Source organism: Dasypus novemcinctus, chromosome 27 (assembly GCF_030445035.2).
Source record: "Dasypus novemcinctus isolate mDasNov1 chromosome 27, mDasNov1.1.hap2, whole genome shotgun sequence".
Classification (NCBI taxonomy): domain Eukaryota; kingdom Metazoa; phylum Chordata; class Mammalia; order Cingulata; family Dasypodidae; genus Dasypus; species Dasypus novemcinctus.
The window spans coordinates 27,207,690-27,231,073 of NC_080699.1; the positions used below are offsets into that span (position 1 = coordinate 27,207,690).

The 23,384-nt window shown below is 43.3% G+C and overlaps 1 protein-coding gene and 2 long non-coding RNA genes across 3 annotated transcripts in view; 1 reads left to right on the top strand and 2 right to left on the bottom strand.

Moving 5' to 3' along the window:
• TECTA (tectorin alpha) overlaps positions 1-23,384 on the top strand; it is a 150,638-nt gene that overhangs the window by 121,859 nt on the left and 5,395 nt on the right. Inside the window, exons 19-26 of the mRNA XM_012525555.4 lie at positions 5,020-5,219; positions 8,894-9,277; positions 11,267-11,553; positions 13,009-13,289; positions 15,781-15,891; positions 17,131-17,333; positions 18,766-18,929; positions 19,374-19,622. Of these exons, the coding sequence (XP_012381009.2) occupies positions 5,020-5,219; positions 8,894-9,277; positions 11,267-11,553; positions 13,009-13,289; positions 15,781-15,891; positions 17,131-17,333; positions 18,766-18,929; positions 19,374-19,622 (1,879 nt within the window). The remainder of the gene's footprint in view (positions 1-5,019; positions 5,220-8,893; positions 9,278-11,266; positions 11,554-13,008; positions 13,290-15,780; positions 15,892-17,130; positions 17,334-18,765; positions 18,930-19,373; positions 19,623-23,384) is intronic.
• LOC139437753 (uncharacterized) lies at positions 10,232-14,824 on the bottom strand. The gene is made up of 2 exons (XR_011647642.1): positions 14,729-14,824; positions 10,232-13,700 (listed from the first exon to the last, which is right to left on the bottom strand). It is a non-coding gene; the product is annotated as an uncharacterized lncRNA (long non-coding RNA).
• Positions 17,444-23,384, bottom strand: part of LOC111764402 (uncharacterized) — a 63,494-nt gene continuing 57,553 nt past the window's right edge. The window contains exons 4-7 of the long non-coding RNA XR_011647641.1: positions 20,395-20,451; positions 20,106-20,201; positions 19,846-19,980; positions 17,444-18,385 (exon numbers count right to left, since the gene is read on the bottom strand). This is a non-coding gene — a long non-coding RNA (uncharacterized lncRNA). The remainder of the gene's footprint in view (positions 18,386-19,845; positions 19,981-20,105; positions 20,202-20,394; positions 20,452-23,384) is intronic.

Here is a 23,384-nt window from a genome sequence, read left to right on the forward strand (position 1 = left end):
TGAGAGGCCAGTAAGAGAAGGAACTAGATAAGAGAAAAAAATAATAAATAACTGCTTGTTTGTTTATTAAAAACTAGCTGCCAGGCGCTATTCTAAGCATAGGATATGCACATACTCATTCATTCCGCGCAGCTACCCTGTTGAGTGGGCCCAATTAATAATCCCATCTTTGAGATGAGGAAACTGAAGCCTACAAAAAAGTCAGAGCAATTAAACCACTCTCCCAAGAATACTCAGCAAGTGGCTCCAGAGGCAGTGATCTCCCCATTGTGCAAGACTGTCTCTCTAGTGCTGATCAGGCCAGGGAGTCCCGGGGAGCTGGAAACCCCACCTGGGACTGTGGAGGGCAAAGGCTCTGTCATGAACAGGTTTAGAGGGACATCTTCCAACCAGTGTAGGGCCACTATGAGATTGAATGTGACACTGTCTTAAGAACCAGACCACCCAAGGCCTGGCAGGTGGCCAGTGAAGGTTGGTTGTTATCGTTTTTCCTGTTTCTTTTTTATCAGAGGTTTTGCTACTTCAGGGTGCTAGGTCTCAAATCCAGTAATTAGGGTTTTTCTTACATATTTTTCTGCAGAGCCAATAAATGCTTGTTGAATAATTTAAAGAATAATCACTACCATGACTACAACTACTACTATTAAGAGCAAAAGCTATCATTGAAGTGCTGTGCAAGAAATTTTACAAGTTTTATCTCACTGTATCTTAACAACCACTTGAGGGAGTTATCCCCATTTTACAGATGAGGAAATGGGGCTGTAGAGAGGGTAAGTAACCTATCCCAGGGGCCACTGCTAGTTAGTGGCAGAGTCAATCCGATTCCAAAGCCCACACCTGTGGTGCTTTTCAGGGGTACCCATGCATCCTCCCATCTACCCCAGGCACAAATGCTAGGTCAGTCTACTGGCCGTAGCCAGAGACTCATTTGTGACCAGAGTGGAAATCAAGGTGTGAGCCAGTCATCATCCCAGAGCTCCCAGTCCTTCACTTCGGAGAAGAGAGAAGCAAAAGATCAATATCAGGAATTTGAAATTTTGTCTTCAAGAATAGAATGTTTGGTAACCACCTGCCATGTTCTTGGCACAGTATTGGGTGTCATGGAAGAGTCAGAAGTAAAAAGTGTGGAGTTGAGAGTCTAGTTGGGGAAATAGGATGGGCATCCCTGAATGTGCATCTCTAAATCAGGAGCACATCTTCCCAGGTGTTAAAATGTATTGTAGAATGGTAAAGTTCATATATGAAAAACGTACAGCTAGCATTGTACTCAACAGTGGAAGACAAAGCTTTCCCGCTGAGATCAGGAACAAGACAAGGATGCCCACTTTCAACATTATTGTTCTATATTGTGCTAGAAGTTCTAGCTAGAGCAATTAGGCTAATAAAGAAATAAAATGCACCCAAAGAAATAGGAAAGGAAGAAGTAAAACTGGCACTATTCAGTGATGATATGATCCTATATTTAGAAAATCCACAGCAAAGCTACTAGAATTAACAGAAGAGTTCAGCAAAATGGCAGGATACAAGATTAATATGCAAAAATCAATAGCATTTCTGTACACTACTAATGTGCAATCTGAGGAGGAAATCAGAAAATAATTTCCATTTTATAATATTGACTAAACCAATAAAATGTTTAGGAATAAACATAAGCAAGGACATAAAGGACCTGCATTTAGAAAACTACAGAATATTGCTAAAAAAAACTAAAGAAGACTTAAATAAATGGAAGGACATTCTATGTTCATGGATTGGAAGACTAAATATCATTAAGATGTCAATTCTACCCAAACTGATTTACAGATTCAATGCAATCCCAATAAAAATCTCAACCACCATTTTTGCAGAAATGGAAAAGCCAATAGTCAAATTTGTTGGAAGGATAAGAGGCCCAGAATAGCCAAATTGTCTTAAAAAAGAAGAACAAAATTGGAGGAATCTCACTTTCCAACTTTAAAGCATATTAATTAGCTACGGTGGCAAAAACAGCATGGTACTGCCATAAAGACAGACAGATTGACCAATGGAACTGAATTGAGAACTCAGAAATAGACCCTTACATCTGCAGTCAAGTGATTTTTGACAAGGCTGTTAAGCCCACCCACTTGGACCAGAACAGTCTATTCAACAAGTAGTGCTGGGAGAACTAGATAGCCATACCCACAAGAAAGAAATAGGACCCCTATCTCACACCTTCTATAAAAATTAACTCAAAATGGATCAAGGACCTAAATGTAAAAGCAGCAACCATAAAATTCCTAGAAGAAAATGTAGGAAAACATTTTCAAGATGTTATGGTAGGTGGTAGTTTCTTAAACCTTACACCCAAAGTACAAGCAATAAAAGAAAAAATAGATAAATTTGACCTCCTCAAAATTAAACACTTTTGCACCACAAGGGACTTTGTCAAAAGGGTGAAAAGGCAGCTGACTCAATGGGAGAAAATATTTGGCAATCACATATCCTCTAAGGGTTTAATATCCATGATATACAAAGAGATCATACAACTCAACAATAAAAAGACAAACTACCCAATTAAAAAATGGGCAAAAGACTTGAAAAGACAATTGTCTACAGGAGAAATAAAAATGGTGAATAAGCACATGAAAAAATGTTCAACATCACTAGTGATTAGGGAAATGCAAGTCAAAACTACAGTGAGATATCATTTCACACCTAACATACTGGCCACTATTAAAAAGTCAGAAAATGGTAAATGTTGGAGAGGATGTGGAGAGACAGGAATGCTTATTCACTGTTGGTGGGAATGTAGAATGCTATAGGCACTGTGGAAGACTATTTGGCAGTTCCTAAGGAAGCTGGATATAGACTTGCCACATGACCTGGCAATACCACTACTGGGTATATACCCAGAAGAACTGAGAGCAGCGACATGAATAGACATCTGCACACTGATGTTCATAGCGGCATTATTCATGATTGCCAAAAGGTGGAAACAACCCAGGTGTCCATCAACTGATGAATGGATAAACAAATTGTGGTATATGCACATGATGGAATATTATGCAGCAGGAAGAAGAAATGAAGTAGTGAAGCATGTGACAACATGGATGAACCATAAGGACATTATGTTGAGTGAAGCAAGCCAGACACAAAAGGACAAGTAATGTATGATTGCAATATTATGAACTAACTATATTGTGTACACTAATGGAATTAATAATTAGAATGTAGGTCACCAGAAAATACAATGAGGATAAGAATGGAAAGCTGATGGTCAATCTGTGTAGATCTGGTTAAAAGATTGTTTGTAAATCTTTGGAAATGAATGGAAATGGTGAGAGCACATCACCGTGTTTGTGACTAGCAGAGCTATTATACGGATATGACAGTGGATGAAAGGGAAAGCCTAACGACATTTATACTATTAGAAGGAAAGCTAAAAAATGTAAAAGGGATTATTTAACATAGTGAAATTTCATGTAAAATATGAATATGGGTGCTATTGCATATATAGGACTGTTTTTACAAAATATAAATACAAATAAACTAGAGAGAAGGAAACATAATAGCATCTATATACAGTAGGGGAAGCACAGAAAGATTGAGAAGCGATGAGTTTTGTTTGGTTTTTGTTTTTTAGTGTTATTATTATTATTACTGGAATAATGAAAATGCTCTAAAAATTATTGAAGTGATGAATGCAAAACTATGCAATTATACTGAATACCATTGATTGTATACTTTGGATAAATTTATGTTTTATCAATATATATCAGTAAAATTGATATGCTAAAGAATGTATTGTAGAGCATCAGTAACTAAAACAAGTTAGTACTGGCACATTGACAGAAAGTCCAACCAGTCGAAAGATGAGACAGTCCAGAAATAGGCCCAAATTCTCAAAGGACATTAGTATATGGTAAAGCCATCATTTCAAATCCCTGGGGAAAAAGGTATATTCACTAACATAAAAGGACAGATGGCAAACTAGCAGGAAAAATATAGCTAAATCCCTCTTTTACTCCTCATTCCAAAATAAAATCCAGACAGAACAAAGATTAAATGTAAAAAGTGGGAAGTGGATGTGGCTCAAGCAATTGGGCTCCCATCTACCATATAGAAGGCCCAGAGTTCGATGCCCAGGGCCTCCTGGTGAAGGCAAACTGGCCCGTGCGGCGAGCTGGCCCATGCAGAGTGCTGGCCCACATGGAGAGCTGGCACAGCAAGGTGACGCAACAAAAAGAGACACAGAGGAGAGACAATAAGGGATGAAGCTGATCAGGGAACTGAGGAGGCGCAAAAGAACGATCGCCTCTCTCCCACTCTGGAAGGTCCCAGGATCAGTTCCCAGAGCTGCCTAAAGAGAATATAAGCAGACACACAGCAAGTGGACACAGAGAGCAGACAATGGAGGGAGGGGGAGAAATATATTAATTAATAATTTTTTTTTTTAATGTGAAAAGTTAAATAGCAAAAGTACTAGAAGCAAACAAGGGAGGTATCGGGGGTCCACTGTTTGTGAGCTGCTGGTTTAGAGTAAGGTTCTGTAGGAGTTCTGTGGTGAAGATGAGTTGACATTGGCGTAAGGGGGAACTTCTAGAGAAGGTGGGATGTCACCTGGGACTTGAAGAATGGGGAATTTGGATTGGCTGGGAGGATGAGGAAGGGCAGGAGTAAGGGAGGACAATGTAAGTGGGGCCCTAAAGGCAGGTGAACCCCAGAGGGCCATCATGTGAGGTGCCTAGCTGGGGTCTAGATGTGTGTTGGAGGTAGGTTTGAGGTGACAGCTATTAGAGGATCTCAGAAAACAAGGCTGAGGAGAGGGTGAAAATTATATGAGGAGCCTCCAGCTACCTCCACCTGCCCAGGGGCCCATGGTTTAAGCAGTACAAGTCAGATAGAGGCTCTTCCTACGCAGAGAGGCCAGTCATTAGGCAAGGGGTGCCCCTTAACCGCCCCCTCCATCCCTATCTCTCCCCACGTGGGTGAGCAATGACTCCGGGGAAAGCGTTTGCACTGGCTTGTGCAAGCCCGGCTCTGTCTCTTGCGTTGCAGCCGTCACCTGCCCTCCCAACAGCCACTACGAGAGCTGCGTGAGCGTGTGCCAGCCCCGCTGCGCCGCCATCCGCCTCAAGAGCGACTGCAACCACTACTGCGTGGAGGGCTGCCAGTGCGACCCCGGCTACGTCCTCAACGGCAAGAGCTGCATCCTGCCCCACGGCTGCGGCTGTTACTCGGACGGCAAATATTACGAGGTACGGAGGCGAGCCCTGCCCTTTCCTCCTTGCCCACCTCCAAGAGGCTGGTCAGAAACGACTGATCTTTCCACTTCAGCACCAAGAATTGCAGTGTTTGTTTGCAGGGAGGTGGGGGGAAGTCACAGAGGATTAAAGAAAAAGGTCCCACGAGCCTCTTGCTCGAGTATCAGATCTGGAAAAGCACCTGTACCTCCCTTTCTCCCCTCCTGAGCCCCCCGCTCCACCCCAGCTCCAGCAACCAGCCTCTCCTCTTGCACAGCTGCGTTCGTTTCTTCACCAGACTCCTCTGATTTCCTCTACCGTTAATCTTAGTTTGAAAGCTTCTGATGTGGCTCTCGTTTGGAAATATGGTGGCCATGAATCTGACATTCTAGCTGTCTTCGCTAAGCACATTTTTATTAGGAAAATATGGAATCTGAGGCTGGGAGGAGTGGCTTCCCTCTTCCGGCTCCTGAAGCTCCGTGAGAGGTAGTAAAGATTACCATCTCCGCATGTGCCACCTGTCATTCCCAAAGAGCTGTCTGGACCACCTAAAGCTGTGGCCCCATATCCTGCTTTCAGCTTCTCCCTCTTTGGGGGGTTTAAACACAGGGCTGATGAAGATGCCTTCATAGGTGTTGCTCCATAAAACCCATTAGCTCACTAAGTTGTTTTACTTTTTGGACTTTGTCTTTGATCTTTCTTTATGTGCCATAAGACTAAGCTAGAAAAGGCTGTATCTGGAGAAGGTGTCTTGTTCGTGGTTCTGCCTCAAGCCCAATCTCTGTTTAAATGACATCAAAACCCTATGTTGGTAAGTAGATAGTTAACAGCTGCAAATATTGAGCATCTGTTATTTGCTATTGCAGAGGATGAAAAAGCATGTTCCCTGCCTTAAGGAGTTTAAAGATCTATTCAGGAGAGAAAAATCATGCTCTTTAAAGAACAAGAGACCAACTGCACAACAACATATCAACAAGCAAAAAATACCCTCCAGAACTAATCAATTTTAAATGAAAAAGAATAGCAGCGTTTAAAAACTCTATTGAAATGTCCAAATTGGAAATAAACTAGGCAAAAAATAAATAATGTCTCTTTTTTGCAGAGATGTATTGACTTGTTCAAGAATAACTAAATTGCCTTTATTCTGAGAATAAACAAAAGAAAATTAACATGGAAGTTACCCTCAATCTCATTTTCAGTGGAAAATATACTTTAAATTTTATAGTAAAAAGGCAGGAAGGAAGTAGAGAAATATAGTGGAACTGAACAAAGAAGACTTCTTGGAAGAGGTGGGTTTTGAAGTTAGCTCTTAAAAATATTATTTGAAGGGAAAAGGCAGAAATGTGGGAGGAAATAATAAATTCCATTTCCTCACCATCTGGGAGAAGAGATAACCAGGCTCCAAAGTGGAAAAGCATTCCTCCAAATTCTGCTCCCCTGCCAAAGACTTGGCGAAATGTACCCATCTATCAAGTGTGATGCGTGCTCCTCAACAGGCATCCTGAGTGGCGATATGGTCTGTGGAATGGGACCTGGATTTGACCCTACCTGCACCACCCTGGTGGAGTGATATTGAGCAAAGCATGCCATTTCTTTGAGCTTCAATTTCCCCATCTATGACATGCAGAAAATGATGCCAACCCATTGGGTTTGTTGTATATAATCTCTGCCAAGTGCGAAGCCTGGTACCCAGCCCATAGTAGGTACTCAATAATTGGCAATTGCTATTGTTGGGGCAGTCGTCATTCTCTTGAGAAACGTTGTGTAAATAAAACATCCAGGCATGTTAATGAAATGATGCACATCAAAGCCATGGAACTCTCCACAAAGGCTTGATGAAGCTCTCAGTGGCTATTAGTACTATAAACATTATTATCTGCTTGTCATCAGAAAGTCAGTGGGTTTGAGCAACAGCTTCTATCTGGGAAGTAGCAAATTCTCAAAACAAATAATCCACATCTACTTGCCACAATCCTAACAAGCTTGGAGGCTTGTTTACCCAACACATTTCTTTGGAAATAAAGCGAGAACATCTCTAGCCTTTGGCATGGAGGGTAATCACCCAGCTGTCATTGCCACATCTAATTGAGGTGAAGAAAGTGGCATCTGCCCAGTTACTTTCCTGCGATGCTCGTTCCTTGATCAAGTTCTGTAAGATGACTTATTTATCCTTGATCATATCGACATACATCAGGTGGTTTTTCTCTTTCCACTAATATAATGTCTGTCTTCTTATCAGAGAGGCAGATCATCCACTCAAGTATTCTGTAGATCTGATAAGAGAAACAAAGTCAATTTGTGAGGCTGCTGGCACCCAGACTCTTATTGGTCTGGAAGGAAAGAGACGTGGTTCCAGGAACTACTTCACTTTGGGAATGAAAGACTCAGCAGTGGTAACTTGAAGAGCACTGGATTGAGGAAGCTTTTCCTGGAAGATCTCTCCCTTGATCCATTACCCCTGTGTCTGAGTCATAACTGTGTTTGCTCTCCAGGGTTTTGATAAGACTATAAAAAATCAGAAAACAGTGACGGTGCCAAAGTGGAAGGCCCTTTCGTGCCATTAGAACATCTTTTCTGAGTAGCACTGTGCTGGAAAATTGAATTAATGCACAGACCATCTGCATTACTATGATACAGTCCAGCTGGATGATTGTGACCAATTCCCAATAGATCCCTGAAATTCTTAGTCTATAGCAAGTGAAAGATGAAGAGTACAAGCTCCACTAAGTAGAGTTGTTTCTACCCATTGTTGCCCCTTTGGGGAAAAGTGGAAAATAATAGCTGCCTTTAATTGAGGATATGATATAGTCCAGATAATTTTTATAGTGGCTCTACCATCTGAAAGAATGAATGGTTACCTTCCTTCATAACAACAGCAGCTGCTATTTATTTAGTGCCTTCTCTGTCTGCCAGGAAGTGCTTTACACATCTTATTTAATTTAATCTTCACACCTGCCTCCAGAAATGATTATCTCCAATTTAGCAATAGTGGACTGACACTTTGGGAGGTTAAATCACGTCCTCTAGATGACATGCTTAGGTTTGCAGGGCTGTTATGAAATGCAGCCGTCGGATCCCAAAGGTTTCCTTTCACAGAACCTCACTGTTTGCTAGATCTCTTGTGCTCAGGCCAGGTAGAAATGGATGTACTTGCAACAGCAGTAAATTAGAAATAGATTAGATTCGAGGGAAAATTTGGAATGGTGAGTATTGTGAAATGTTGAAATAAAAGTTGGGTCATCTCTTTTTTGGACATATTTAATATGTGAAGGGCCACCTTACTATTCTTGAGTGAATGTAAAGTTAATCCTTGAAATGAAACTGGTACTTATCAGAGGTGTGATTCCTTATCAAAGAATTTTTACCCAATAGTTTTTTTCTTCACCTGGCTCCTCTAACAGCTGCCCATTCAGGTTGGTTGTGATGAATTCTACAACCCAGCAATAAAGATTCCCGAATTCTTGATGGAAACTAATAAAGTCCTAATTGCATATTGTTTGGCATCTGAGCTACCTGGAATTGATGTAACGTTTGAGTGGAAGCAGCCTCCCCACTGCTCCCTGTTGCAAATTCCATCCTGTTAAAGACAGGCTAGCCCCGCCTGGCCGAAGGGTCCCGCCGAACTGGGCCTCGGGGTCCCCAGCTCTGACCACGGTCTGAGATTAATGCAGCCGGCCCCTCTCTTCCAGCCCAAGCAGCTGTTCTGGAACAGCGACTGCACGCGGCGCTGCCGCTGTTTCCGGCGCAACCTGATCCAGTGCGACCCGCGGCAGTGCAAGTCGGACGAGGAGTGCGCGCTGCGCAACGGGGTGCGCGGCTGCTTCAGCACCAAGACCTCCTACTGCCTGGCGGCCGGCGGCGGCGTCTTCCGGACCTTCGACGGCGCCTTCCTGCGCTTCCCCGCCAACTGCGCCTTCGTGCTCTCCACCATCTGCCAGAAACTGCCCGACATCTCCTTCCAGCTCATCATCAACTTCGACAAGTGGTCGGCCCCCAACCTCACCATCATTTCGCCCGTCTATTTCTACATTAACGAGGAGCAGATCCTCATCAACGACCGGAACACCGTCAAGGTAGCAAGCCTGTGCCCCCTGCCAGGCCCCGCCCCTGAGCGGGACTCCCCAGAGCTGGGCTTGTTTCTCGGGGCCTTGCCAGCTAACCAAGTGTGAAGCCTGCAGGTGGTTTCTTCATATGGACCATCCGTGGGTGATCAAATTTTACGAGTAAAAACCGGCCCCATTTAGCCCTTCGTTGATGATTCCAAAGGCCTCCCAGGAAACTAGCCAGGTGGCAGGGCCCTGATAGACTTCAGATGATAAAATGGTAGATAACCCACATTTCGCTCTGGAAGTATTTCCAAAGAGCGCCTTGTTTGTTTTTAAGAGCTATTCAAATTAGGCTCAGCTCCGCCCACGTGTACCTAAGACCTGTTCTTATGGACCATCTTATGGCTGCTCTAATGGACCATCATTTCTGGGAGCATCCACGTTTATAACTAAATAAACCTCAAGGAGCATCCCCCCCACCCTCAGAAGGCCCCATGATGTACCAAGTGAAAGAAAATGAGAGACTGGATGCCGTGTATTTCTCTTAGGTTTGATGTGCATTAGGCCCTTTGCCTGGTTTCTTGTGAATCTTAAGCCTGAAATGTACATAAACAAATGTGAATCCCACCCCGGCCCTGCTCCCATAACTAATAGGCCTCCCTCACTCCTTCGCCCCATAATCAATAGGGCCCCCCCACCCCATCTCCATAACCGGTGTGGCTCCCCCACTCCCATCCCACCTCCATAACTAATATGGCTCTCAGAGAGATTTCTGTCACCCCTCCCACTGAAGAAAATAATCTGCCTTGTCACACCATTGACAATGACCCGAGCCTCTCCAGCCTCGCCAGGCTGCTCCCAGCAGGCAGAACTGAAGAAGAAGCAAGGCTACCGTGCTGTGAGCACAGCCAGGGAGAGACATTTTTTGGAGCTGAGTATTGTGTGTGTGTGCTTGCAACCATTGGCTCAGACGGTCGGGCAGGCAAGTAAGAAATATGTCTTTATTTGAAGAATTATCACATAGCTTAGTATCCAGAGTTAGGCAAACGACTGGCAGTATTTTGTAAGCTTAAGAGGAAGGGTCTGGATTTTAATGCTGTTTTGTTGTGCTTTTTTTTACTTCAACGAAAGCTGCTGCTGTTTTGACATTCCACTTCCTTTTGCAAATTGGTCCATGTAGACGTAACTGCACTGGTCCAGAATACAGGAGCTAGAAAGTGAAAATGAATACCTGAAAGAACAAAACTGACATTGCTGCTGAATCAAATACTTCAAGCCCACCAAAACAGTAAAAAAAAATCTTTTAAAAGAGTCTTCTGCTTTTTTAAGAAACACAAGTTACTAATAATGGAGGGGAGGGGCAATTTATTTTGTGGGAACAGGAAAAGCATGTTATATTCTTTCCTAAGAGCTAAGAAAAGAAAATGTTATAAAGCAGGAAAATGACAAATGGGAAAATACTGTGCCCATAGGACCTCTGGGGGAACTCCATTTTGAACATTATAAACAAGAAAACAATAAGCATGGCAATGATCCCTAGATTCATTTTAACCATGTTAGACTCTCCTTAGCTCAGGATTGGGCTTTCATTTTCAATAACTGGTTTATGCTAGGAAAATTTTTATACAAAAATCCAGCCATTCGGTGTGGGTTATACTTTCTACCATTTTCTGATGGCTTGGCACCCCGCCTCCGCTCTTGCCTCCATATTTTGTTTCCCTTGGGGGAACTGTGGACAGTAAGACAAATGAATGCCCTTAAACTCCAAGGCAGGGGTCAGCAAACTACAGCCTGTGGCCAAATCCATTCACTGCCTGTTTTGTAAATAAAGCTTTATTGGAACACAGCCAGGCTCACTTGGTTACATATTGTCCCTGGCTGCAAGGACAGAGTTGAGTAGTTATGATAGAGGCCATATGACCTGCAAAGCCTAAAATATTTAGTCTGGTCCTTTACAGGAAGTTTGCCCATACTTTCTCTAGGGTAATTTACTTCCTTTCCCCCCTCCACCAATAGGTGAATGGCACGCAAGTGAATGTTCCATTTATAACTGGACTGGCGACCAAAATCTACAGCAGCGAGGGGTTTCTGGTGATTGACACCAGCCCCGACATCCAGATATACTATAATGGTTTCAACGTCATTAAAATCAGCATTAGCGAGAGGCTGCAGAACAAAGTATGTGGCCTCTGTGGGAATTTCAACGGGGACTTGACCGATGACTACGTGACCCTGAGGGGGAAGCCGGTGGTGAGCAGTGTGGTGCTGGCCCAGAGCTGGAAAACCAATGGCATGCAGAAGAGGTGAGGGGGACCCAGTAGTTCACAGCACTAGATTCAGTGCCCCACACTGCACCATGGGCATGGGAGATGCTGAAGAGGGAGGCACTTTCCATAGCCTCACCTTTCCTCTCCTACAGAGAGCAGGTCATTGGAGTTTTGATGATTCACAAGGCACATCAGAGGCCCTGGGGATTTCTTGAATGCAGAGGAAGGAATTGGGTTTAGATTATGTGTCTCTAAACTTTTACATCATCTGGCCCTTGGCTAACCAGGAGAGTGGACCCCTGATTAGAAGGCTGAAGTCTTGACCAGCTGCCCACCTGGGACACAGGCACCCCAGTTTGGGGGTGGAGTTAAACATTGACTCAGTTGTAATTAAAAGTTACTCCCAACTCCTGTTTCTAATTGTGCGTTCTTAACTGTGGTTGTGAGGGAAGGAGTTGGTGGGAACTGGGGAAAGCCTTTTTTAAAACAGAAGTCACAGAATTTACTATCAGGCCCATATCTGGCCAGCTGAGATAGAATGTCGTCATACATAAGTCATTCCAAAGATTTTTAATTTAGAACCCCTCCAGGCTGTTGAATTGTGTTAATATCTTTCTGGATCTATGGATACATATCTCTCTCCTGGTTTTTCTTTGAAAATTATCGATCCTCTTGATCTTTAACATGCCAAACATCAGCTGAACACCCAGGTATAGAAACGATGTTCTGAACCTTCTTTGGCCCTTCCACAAGCATCAACTGAATAATGTATCATAAATCAGACTATCCTGTGTATTATGGGATCCAGAGCTGGAAAGAACCTTGGACAATGTTGAAGTCCAATCTTCCTTTTTGATGAAACAAGCTAAAGCACTTAGTGGTTTACATGAGGAGGCCCACCAAGTGGTAAAGCTGGGACTAGGTTCCTACAGTTAGAACAAAGACAATTTGGGGTATTTAAACCATTCAGGGCTTCCAAAGATAAGCGAGGTTCTAGTCCTCCCAAGGAACCATGGTGATACTCTCTGAACTTTCTTTCTTCTTTCCTCTTTCTTTTCTTTCCTTCCTTTATAAATTGTCAGCCACTAAACACCAATGTTCATGTGAAAGTTGATTTTGGTCTCTGGTAGCTAAACTGGAACTGGTTTAGAAAGCTTCTGGGCTTCCTTCCAAATTGCTAATTCTACCAATTATTACAACAATTATTGATGTTAATGATTATTATATCTGCCTTTCATGTGGCAGTTTGATGACCAATCCATTATTTTATTTTACTCTCCCTGTATCCCAGTGATAGTAACAACAGAAATTACCACTTGAGACCAGTAGCACCTGACTTTCCTAAGGTTTCAGAGCTCTATAGGGGTAGGGATCAGCATACCACACTAACTTCTGGGCAGCAAAACAGTAACAGAAGCAACTTCCCCTTCCACTAGAGACCTCGCTGGTTGTTCTGCCTCACTGAGTCTGAGTACATCTCTTGCCCTACAGCTGCAATGAGCTGCAGTTTTCCCAGTATGCAGCCACATGCGACAACGTGCACATCCAGATGATGCAGGGCGATGGCTACTGCCTGAAACTCACCGACATGAAGGGCTTCTTCCAGCCCTGCTATGGCCTTCTCGACCCCCTCCCATTCTACGAATCCTGCTACCTGGACGGCTGCTACAACCACAAGAAGTTCCAGCTGTGCGGTTCCCTGGCCGCCTACGGGGAGGCCTGCCGTTCCTTCGGGATTCTCAGCACTGAGTGGATTGAGAAGGAGAATTGCTGTAAGAGAATTCTTTCATTTCTGTAGATCCTTTCAAAGTGAAAAGAACAGCTTCGCAGGAGGCGTTGCTTTGTCTGGGGGTAGCTGGTCTTCTCCCTCTTTACTTACAGATCTGCTTCTAGAGTTGGAGAGTTTAGCTGGGAGTGGCAGCAGAGCTGTTGGTGAGGGGCATTTTCAATGGAGCCTGACCCACCTGCAGTCCTTGTCCAGCTATGGAATTTGGAAAACAAGCTTGGGAAGATGAGGCTTTCTGGGTGGGAAGAGCATAGAGGGTCTCCTGAATGATTTCGCCAACTCAGCTGACCCTCAGCTCTTCTAACATGGGCCCAAGCACATATCAGAAAGGGCTGTAGCTCAGGGGTTGAGCGGCTGCTTCCCATGTACAAGGTCCTAGGTTCAATTTCCGGTACCTCTTAAGAAAACAAAACAAAAGAAACAAAAAGAGGGATTACCTATATGGAAATTAGTTGGTAAAATGAGCATCTATAGAAACTTGTGTTTTTTTCTGTATAAGAAAATTATTTTGATATGTATTTCCATGATTCTATTGGTTCATTTTCTTACTCCATTAATCAATAGATGGAACAAATAAATATGAATGCATATAAACACATATAAATGTATCATACACATACATGTGTGTCCATATACATATGCGGTTAGTCTGCTCCATCAGTGCATATGATATTATGACTAAAGGAACATGTGTATGTTCCCTTAGATAGCACCACCCAACATGTCCACTGGTCCACTGAGGAAACAGGCACTCCACGACTGTTCTCATCAGTAAATTTGCAGGCTAACCTGCAAACCCTCACCAAATGTACACTTCGTTCACTTAATTCAGAACCTAAAAACAATGCAATGAATTAAAATATGTATCAGTAAGTTCAGAAACTGTTAATAAGCAAATGACTGACCTGTTGGAAATTAACAAAAATGGTCCGTTTGACAACTTTAATATTTTATCCTGCTGCATTAATTAGCAATACTTTAAATAATTTTAAAACAAACTGTTTTGAGCTTTAAATAGTGTCTGGGATTTTAAATATGCCCATTTTGTTTTGTTTTGCTTTTATACTTCTTTAACCTCAAAGCTTCCCCCTGTCTAAGGACCTGTCCTGTTTGTCAGTTGGCAGATGGACCGACACGTTTGTAAATGAAGGCTGGAACCCTGGAACTTTGGGGCTGTCCTTCTCTTTGACCGTTCCTGTGCTGTGTTAATCCACCCCAACATCGGCTGAGGGGCTGCTGTCTGCTTAGCACTATGTTAGGTCCTGAACATGCTAGGCAAGGAAAAGCGGGTTTATAAAAGCAAGTCTTTTTAAAATAGATATATTTGAATGATGCTGTGGCTTTCCTTTAGTCATCTTTCCAGGAATTGAAGTAGGTTGACACTGGGCTGCCCATACACTCCCACCTCGTACAATTATTACTTACGAGAGGAACGTGGCAGCTGGGTCAGGAGAAGCAGCTGGAGCTGTGGGGCAGCGAGTTGTTTTCGTTTTTCAATTCTTGAAGCTAACTTGGCTCCTGCTGGGATTGAACAATTGTTTCTTTAGCACAAACCATCATATACTGTGATGAATAGGAGGATTATTACATTTTAGATTCTTTAAATAAAGAAGTCTCCAAAAGAAGATGTTCTAGATTAGTGGCTCTCAGACTGAGCTTCTTGAAGATCTTGGAGGTAGTCTGAGGGCTCATCCTTTATAGAAATATTGTTTGTAATAATGTGATAATGACAACGATATTTACAATTAGCACATACATTTATATATATATAATTTTTATATATACAATTTTACCCTTTTTGGCAAAACAGTACCATTAGTCCAAGGCAGCATTGGTAAGTGGCGTGTAGGTCTTGGTTTATCTATTTTTATAAAATCAAGTAGAAGTTTATGGGGAAGTCAAAAAATTGAGCCCAAAAAAAGACGAAGAAGTACTGGTTTAGGGGAACCTCTCTAGGATTTTACAGACCCTAAAATTTCCATTCATTCAACAAAGATTTGTTGTGTAGCAAATAAGAGGTGGCTGGGTGCTGGGACTATAGAGATGAATAATTTGGACCCTAATCTTTAGCTAAATTTGAAGATATAAAGGGAGATCATTGTAGCACAGTGTGCAAGTGCTGTAATGGTGGTTTTTTGTGGCAGAGCAGAGGGCCTGTGTATCCCGTCTTCACCATTCACCTTCCCCTGTGACCTTGGGCAAGCTTTGGCTGTGCAGCAGGGGTTAAGATACTTATCTCAGGAGTCATCTGTGAAGGTTGATGAGATAATGCAGTTAAAGCATGAAGCACAATGCCAAAGCAACGCCCAATTGCTAGCTGGTGTTATTTTCTGGAAGGTTGCCCTGTCTGAATTTGCAGCTGCCATCCTGATCATTTCCAATGAGATTAAGTTGACAAGTCCAGACTGGGACCAAATGTTGCCTCGCATTGGTGTGAGAGTCAAATTGTGTGTGCTTCTGTTTGTTTTCCTTTTTAGCAGGAGTGGTTGAAGACCCCTGCGTCGGGGCGGACTGTCCCAACCGCACCTGTGAGCGGGACAACGGCAGGGAGCTGTGCGGGTGTATCGAGCCTCCCCCCTATGGAAACAGTGAGTGACAACCACAGCGGCCTCCTCATCCAGAAAGACCCAGGGCAAGGGTCCTGGCAGTGGCAGAACAAAGGTCCAGGGAGTGGCCACAATTCCATACCAGAGATTAGAAACCCAAAAAGGGAAGCTTCCACAAGCATTGAAACAGAGCAAGGAAGCAATCTGACCACTTTAAAGTGGGCTGATGTTCATTTCCTTGTAGCTACATCCTTTCCTCCAATAAATCCTAACACGGCAATTTGTACTTGAATGGAATCAGCTGGTTCCATCCGAGGCTTCATTCAACATCAGAGAGATCCAAACCGATCTTTAGACTCACAGGGAAGTAAAGGTGGTTGGACGCAAACAAAGAAGTAGGAGAGAGTGCCTGTGTTCGCAAGACTCCTTTAAAGCCAGCCTTATCTGGCCCAAAGCTTTTCAGCCCTAGAGATACAACTGAAACATTTGAAACAAGCAGTAAGTGCTGGGACTCCAGGTCATGGTCCTAATTGTAGCTCCTGAAGGTAGGAATGGCCTTGTCTGCTGGCCAGGCCCACCAGGGATCATCAGCTTGAAGGGGAGCTGCTTTGCCTTCCAGCTCCACAGGCTGCCCTTTACTGAACCCAGTTACTCAGGAGGCCCGCGCTAAATTTAACATCATTAGAGAATGAAAGCCTAATTGACTAAAAGTCTCCATAGGAGGGGACGAAATGTGCTCTTCAAGGGCTTTGCCCAAGCAGATTAAAAATGTTTCTCTGTTTCTAAAGGGCTTATAAGCCTATGTTTATATACTCAGACAAAACGCCCATTGGAGCAGCACCATGTCAAAAAGCTAGAGTTTCTCGTGCTCTCTGGGGAATCTCTTGGGGTCCTTGCTGAGCTGGGTTCCACCGGGGCCCTGGGTATGGCCTGGCCTGTCATGCTCTCACTGGGACAGACTCTCTAGCCAGGCCAGGATGTGCCAGACTCTGTGTCTCTGACAGACACACCAGGGGAAAGACCTGGGTTTATAAAGAAAAGTCAAAAAGCGCTTGATTAGCATTTTCATCCTTTAAAGGCTCTACCAATGCCCAAGTTATTTCTTCGAAACACTTCGTAGACTCACTGGGTCTGACCCAAGCTTAGGAATGCTGCAGCTTTTTGAGTAAAGAACATTCATTCACCTCTTCTAAAAGGGACTGGAAGGGGAGGTCTCACCCCCACGCCCCAGTGAGGCCGATGCCCACTGACTGCCTTTCATAATAACTGTTCCCCCCACAGACTCACATGACATCATCGATGCAGAGGTGACCTGCAAGGCGGCCCAGATGGAAGTGTCCATATCTAAGTGCAAACTCTTCCAGCTTGGCTTTGAGAGGGAGGGCGTGAGGGTCAATGACAGACAGTGCACCGGCATCGAAGGGGAGGATTTCATCTCCTTTCAGATCAACAATACCAAAGGGAACTGTGGAAACATCGTGCAGGTGAGACTAGGGGGCAGGAAAGAGCCCCTGGCAGAGGTAGGGCAGGCTCCTGTGTGTGCATGTTGACTGTCCGGAAAGCCAGCTTCAGGGAGTCTGCTTAGAAATGTGTGTTTTAATTATTTATTTATTTATTTTCAAGATTTATTATCCCCCCTCCCCCGTTGTCTGTGTCCTTTCGCTGTGTGTTCTTCTGTATCCGCTTGCGTTCTCAGCGGCACCGGGAATCTGTGTCTCTGTTGCGTCATCTTGCTGCGTCAGCTCTGTGTGTGTGTGGCGCCACTCCTGGGCAGGCTGCGCTTTTTTTTTTGCACGGGACAGCTCAATGCGGGATGCACTCCTTGCGCATGGGGCTCCCGTACATGGAGGACACCGCCAGCTCACCACACGGTGCAGGAGGCCCTGGGTTTGAACCCTGGACCTCCTGTATAGTAGGCGGATGCTCTATCAGTTGAGCCACGTCCGTGTTGCAGAATATGTGCTTTAAAAACAGTATGGCACAGAGGGACTGACAGATAGCAAGGAGAAGAAGCGTTTGACACAAAGAGGATGATTGAACTGAAAGCATAATAAGTGATGTTTCTTTCCTTGATTTGCTTTGTATGCTGTCATAGTTGGCCCTGCATATTCTATGTGTACCTATTTTCTTCTTCAAAGAATTCTTTAAGTCAGCTGTAAACTTGGTGTTTGAAAGATGAAGTACTCTTAATCAAATATCTTTCCCCAGTTCCAAGTTAGCCTTGACAGCAATTTTATTACTTCTTTTATTCTTCTGTTGTTCTTCCAGGTAAAAACAGCTGGATTCCCCTAACTGGGGGAGGAAGGGTGTTCAGACACCATTTAACAGTTGGCCGCAGAAGTACAGCAAGATCCCAATGATCTGTGTCTGATTATCCACTTTATAGATTAACAAAGCATCCTGCTTTTCTTCTTCCTTTATTTGTTATTGACTCCATCATTTATTATTGACTCTTTTTATCCACACTTTAATCAGAGGGTGAAAGGAGTAAGGAGATGAAACTTGAATTTGTTCATTTTGGGATTTGAAGGCATGCCTGGTAAAAGATTTTGTGGAGGAGAGATTTTGAATTAAGGATTGAAAGAGATTTACATTACCTTCCAGTGGCAATACATCATGCTGTCCCCTCGCTTGGGTTCCCACAGATAACTGGGGGCTGGTTGTAGTTAAAATTCAGTGGTATAAGAAATCACCTTCTGTGGCCATTCAAGGTTATCAGACTAAAGTTTGCTCTTGACATCTATTGTAATACTTTTTTTCCCCCAGTAAATGCTGAAACTAGTTCCATACTGATTGATACTGGCCTGTGGGTTGTGTATAGAATGAAGCCTTTTCTCCACTTTTAGGGCTATGGACTTGAAATGCAAGCCACATACTCCCAGATCTAATAATTTCTGACCTCCCTTTGCTCTGCAGTCCAATGGCACTCATATCATGTATAAAAACACAATCTGGATCGAAAGTGCCAACAACACTGGCAACATCATCACCAGGGACAGGACAATCAATGTGGAATTTTCATGTGCTTATGAGCTGGATATCAAGATCTCCTTAGATTCTGTGGTGAAACCTATGCTAAGGTAAAGGACCTCATAGGCTTTACACATTGCTTTGTCTCCTTCTTGCCAGGTAAGGTTAACATAATCAAGATTGCTGCTATTTGTCTTTGATGTACTGGGCAAAAAATAATTCATATTCCTTGAACCTAAATGCCCCAGCCCATCAATGTTCAATAGAACTTTCCACGATGATGGAAGTGTTCTCTGTCTATGCTATCCCATATGGTAGCTACATGTGGTGACTGAAGGAAAGTTAGTGGGGCTGACGAATTGCACTTTTTGATTTAATTTAGTTTTAAATTGCCAAATGTGGCCTGCAGCTACCATATTGGACAGTGCAGCCTTAGACCTTGCTACTCCCTGCTGCTTTGCCTTCCCTCTGCATTTTCAGCTTGAAAAAACAGTAGGTGATTGAATAAGTGCAATTGTTTTGGGTTGCCTACCTTGTAACTGTTTCCTTTTTAGTGTCATTAACCTGACAATTCCAACCCAAGAAGGCAGCTTCACCACCAAGATGGCCCTTTACAAAAATGCCTCCTACAAACATCCTTACCGCCAGGGGGAAGTGGTGCTCACCACCCGAGATGTGCTGTATGTAGGAGTCTTTGTGGTTGGAGCTGACGCCACCCATTTGATCCTAACACTGAACAAATGCTACGCCACCCCCTCCCGCGACAGCAATGATAAGCTCCGATACTTCATCATCGAAGGAGGGTAAGTAGCCTTCTACCCAAGGACCATCTCAAACTTTAGTATACCTGCCCACATGAATTTTTAGTTATAGTATCAGCAATAATATTTGTTGACTACCTACAGAATCAGCATTTTGCATCCATTAACTAATCTAATTGTCTTAACCACTCATGAGGTAGATGTTGTAAGCCCCATTTTATAGATCAGAAGGCTGAGGCTTAATGAGCTCAAGCAACTTGCTTACAGTTGCACAGCAATTTAGTGGCAGATCCCCAAGCTCATGTGGTATTCACTGCAAGATACTTTATTCTCAATGTGACCAAAGAGGGGATTCTGCCCCGCCTACTTAGTATTTCCATTTGAGAGGAAGGTGGAACATCTGTGAATGAAAAAAACATAAGGAGAATAATTAAGGTTGGTGATTAGGACATCTATCAAAATTTTAGAAAAACATGTTAGAATAATAGCTTAAGCTCCAGGAGCAACTGTTCCTTGTTTACTCACCACTCTATGCCCAGCACCTAGTATATATAGTCGTTCCTGTCAAAGCATAATTGCACAGGACAGTGAGGAACCGGCAGGGATGACTATTCAGAAGCTCTATGCAATAGAGAAGAGAGAGACCAGAAGGCTATTGTAATGGAGAGAAAGAGAGACCAGAAGGCGATCATGCGAGGGGAGGGGTTGGCACTCAGCTCCCCTGATGCAGGGGGCAGGAAGGTTTGTGAGGACCAGGGTGATTTGATGGAAAGTAGGGAGGCAGGGAGGCCAAGCAACAGGCTGTGTCCATTACCTGATGTTATCTCCTGAGTTGCCTGTGGAGTCAAGGGGAACGTGTTCTATCTGGATTCTGTGAGGGCCAAGATGAGGGAGGTTAGGGGCCTAGAGACACGGAGAAGCCCATCTAAAGTTTAGTCAAGGTGAGGGAAGTTCCAGGATCACAGGGGCCAGGTGAAATTCAACATTGTCATTACTCAGTAAAATCGATTGAAGGGATAAACAAAAAATTTTTTAAAAGACTATAAACTAAACAACAACAATGACTTAAAAAAAAAAAACTGGTTATGTCAGGTAGTTTACACATATCACAAATTTTACAGTAATTTCTATAACAGCTTTCTTGTGTACATAAGTTATATACAAAATATTCACTTACTTTTAAGTATAAAATTCAATGATATTTAGGAAATTTACAGAGGAATGCAACCATTACCATAATCTAATTTTAGAATATTTCCATTATCCCAATATAATAACTCTTAAAGCAGGTTCTTCTCTTTAAAAAAAAAATAATAGACTTTATTTTTAGAGCAGTTTTAGGTTTGCAGAAAAATTGCCCAGAAAGTTCACAGAGAGTTCTTCTATACCTCCCCTTCTCTCCCTCGCCTCCCACACAGTTTCCCCTATTATTCACTTCTTGCATTAGTATGATACTTTTATTACAATTGATGAGCCAATATCATTACATTAATAGTAAATAACTACAGTCCATATTCTTTGTATTATATATATGCTTCTTTCTAAGTATTCTAAGAGACCAATTTAAACTAGCTTACACAGAAACAAGGCATTTACTGACTACAAAACCAAATCACAGGAATGGATGTGACTTCAGGGACAACTGGATCCAGATGCTGGCAAGACTCCCTCCCTCTAGCCCTGCCTCTTCTCTCTCTCTCTCTCTCTCTCTCTCTCTCTCTCTCTCTCTCTCTCTCTCTCTCTCTCTCTCTCTCCCTCCCCCCCTCCCCTCCCTCTTCCTCTCTTTCTCTTTTTCTCCTCGACTCCTTAGACAACTGGCAACCCTGTTCTCCCATTCTTACAGCATTCTCACCATGGAGAAGAGAGTGCCCTTTTGAGTTCCAAGTCAGAGAATCCCAGGGAGGCATCTGATTGGCTGTCTCGGATCCCTTGCCTGTCCTTTGATTGGTGAATATAACACTACAATTGCCTGGCCTGGGTCGGGGCCCACTCCTGTGGTCTCATGAATGCTGTAATTGGCAGCCCCCACTGGAGCTTTATGGTTGGAGGAAGAGGAGTGGATCCTCAAAAGAAGATGGGTATAGTTCTGAACAGGCAAACAATAGACATCTACTATATTGTCAATGAAATAGGCTGAGCGAGGTTAGGGATACAACTCACCCCAGGCCACCCAGCTAGCAAGGGGCAGAGAACGAGTCCATTTAAGGCAGGGGTTCTTAACCTTTTTTGTTCCATGGACTCCTTTGCCACTCAGGTGAAAATCACGGACCCCTTACTAAGTCCACACTATACTCTGTACTATTTAATAAATACATTACACCTGCACCAACATGTCCCCACAAGAAAAATGTTTGTTTTTTAATTTTTCAATTCAAGCCCATGAACCCCCTGAAATCTTTCCACGGACCCGTTGGAGGTCCATGGGCCCCTGGTTAAGAACCCTGGTGTAAGGTGTCAGGACACAGTGACTGTCTAACCAACTAGATGTGGCATGGGCTGCTAACATGTTGTGGAATTTTCTTCCAAGGACCTCACTAAGGCATTTGTCTGAATTGTATATTAGCCCCATTGGAGGCAAAGGCTTGGTGACTCTCAGGTGTCTTGTGACCCTGGCTACTCGGGTTAAAGCCACACTTCTTTCCTCCAGGTTTCTTCCCTCCTTATGATATTCCTTTCCCAAAGTAAAAGGGCCTTTACTTGCTTTATGATCTGATCCACCGTACAAATGCAAACCCAATTGTAGGGCTTGAGTCTCCTTTGAAGGATGCCATGGCATGTACCATTTCTTAAATAATATTTAATGGCCTCCACCCGGAGAGGGAGAGAGTGAGCAAGCATCCTCATACATCTCACTCACCATAGGGTCTGAAGAAAGCCCTTCAAATTAAGCTGTCGTTGGTGTGAAGCGATTTTGTCATGTGGGAGAATTTTTGTTCATCGGATCTTCTGGCCTTTCTTGGAGGGATGCAGTTATTGTTTATTTCCAATGAATTTATGGGGAAAATGATCCTCAAGTGCAGTGAGGTCCTCGGTCAGAAATGTGAGTGGATGAGCAAAACGGGTCCATTCAGTATTTTGGGAGTTAGTTGTTCCTCCCCAGCTGTGGGGAGAACAGAGATGACACCAGCTTCCACAAGTCTGGAGACAGGCAGGCCACTTCTTTTTTCTCTTTGTGTGCCTTAACAGAGGAGGGACAGCTAGTTCCATTGTTGGTGGACAAAGGATTTGAGTGCTTGGCTCGTTTGCTCACCCTGAGGCAGATGTCCTGACAGCCTGCCACTGCCCTTCAGCTCCAAATTTTCTAATTACCAAAACCTCAAGTCAATTCTCTGGGAAGGAACTGGTGATCTGGTTAAGAGGGCGAGTCCATGTGAAAACTGGAGGACTGCTAACATGTTAGAATCCTTGGATCAATTTATATTATCCAAATGAATAGCAGTGACCAGGAAAAGTATGGCATCTAAGTTTTCATCTCAAAGCATTTAAGAGATGATCGCCTTGAAAAGCAATTAGCATTTTGCCTAGAAGACTAATTATCAAATTTAATAGGTGTGCTGAAGGACAACTTCAGTTTTTAATTTCCCTTACTGCCAAACTATTTAATCCCATGGGTTATGGAAAGGAATCATGAAAAAGAGTCACCATTCTTATCTTTATCATTTTATTTTATTTTATTTTATTTTATATATTTTTAAAGACTTACTATTTATTTATTTCTCTCCCTTCCACCCCTCCACCCCCACCTGTTGTCTGTTCTCTGTGTCCATTCGCTGTGTGTTGTTCCTCTGTGTCCGCTTATATTCT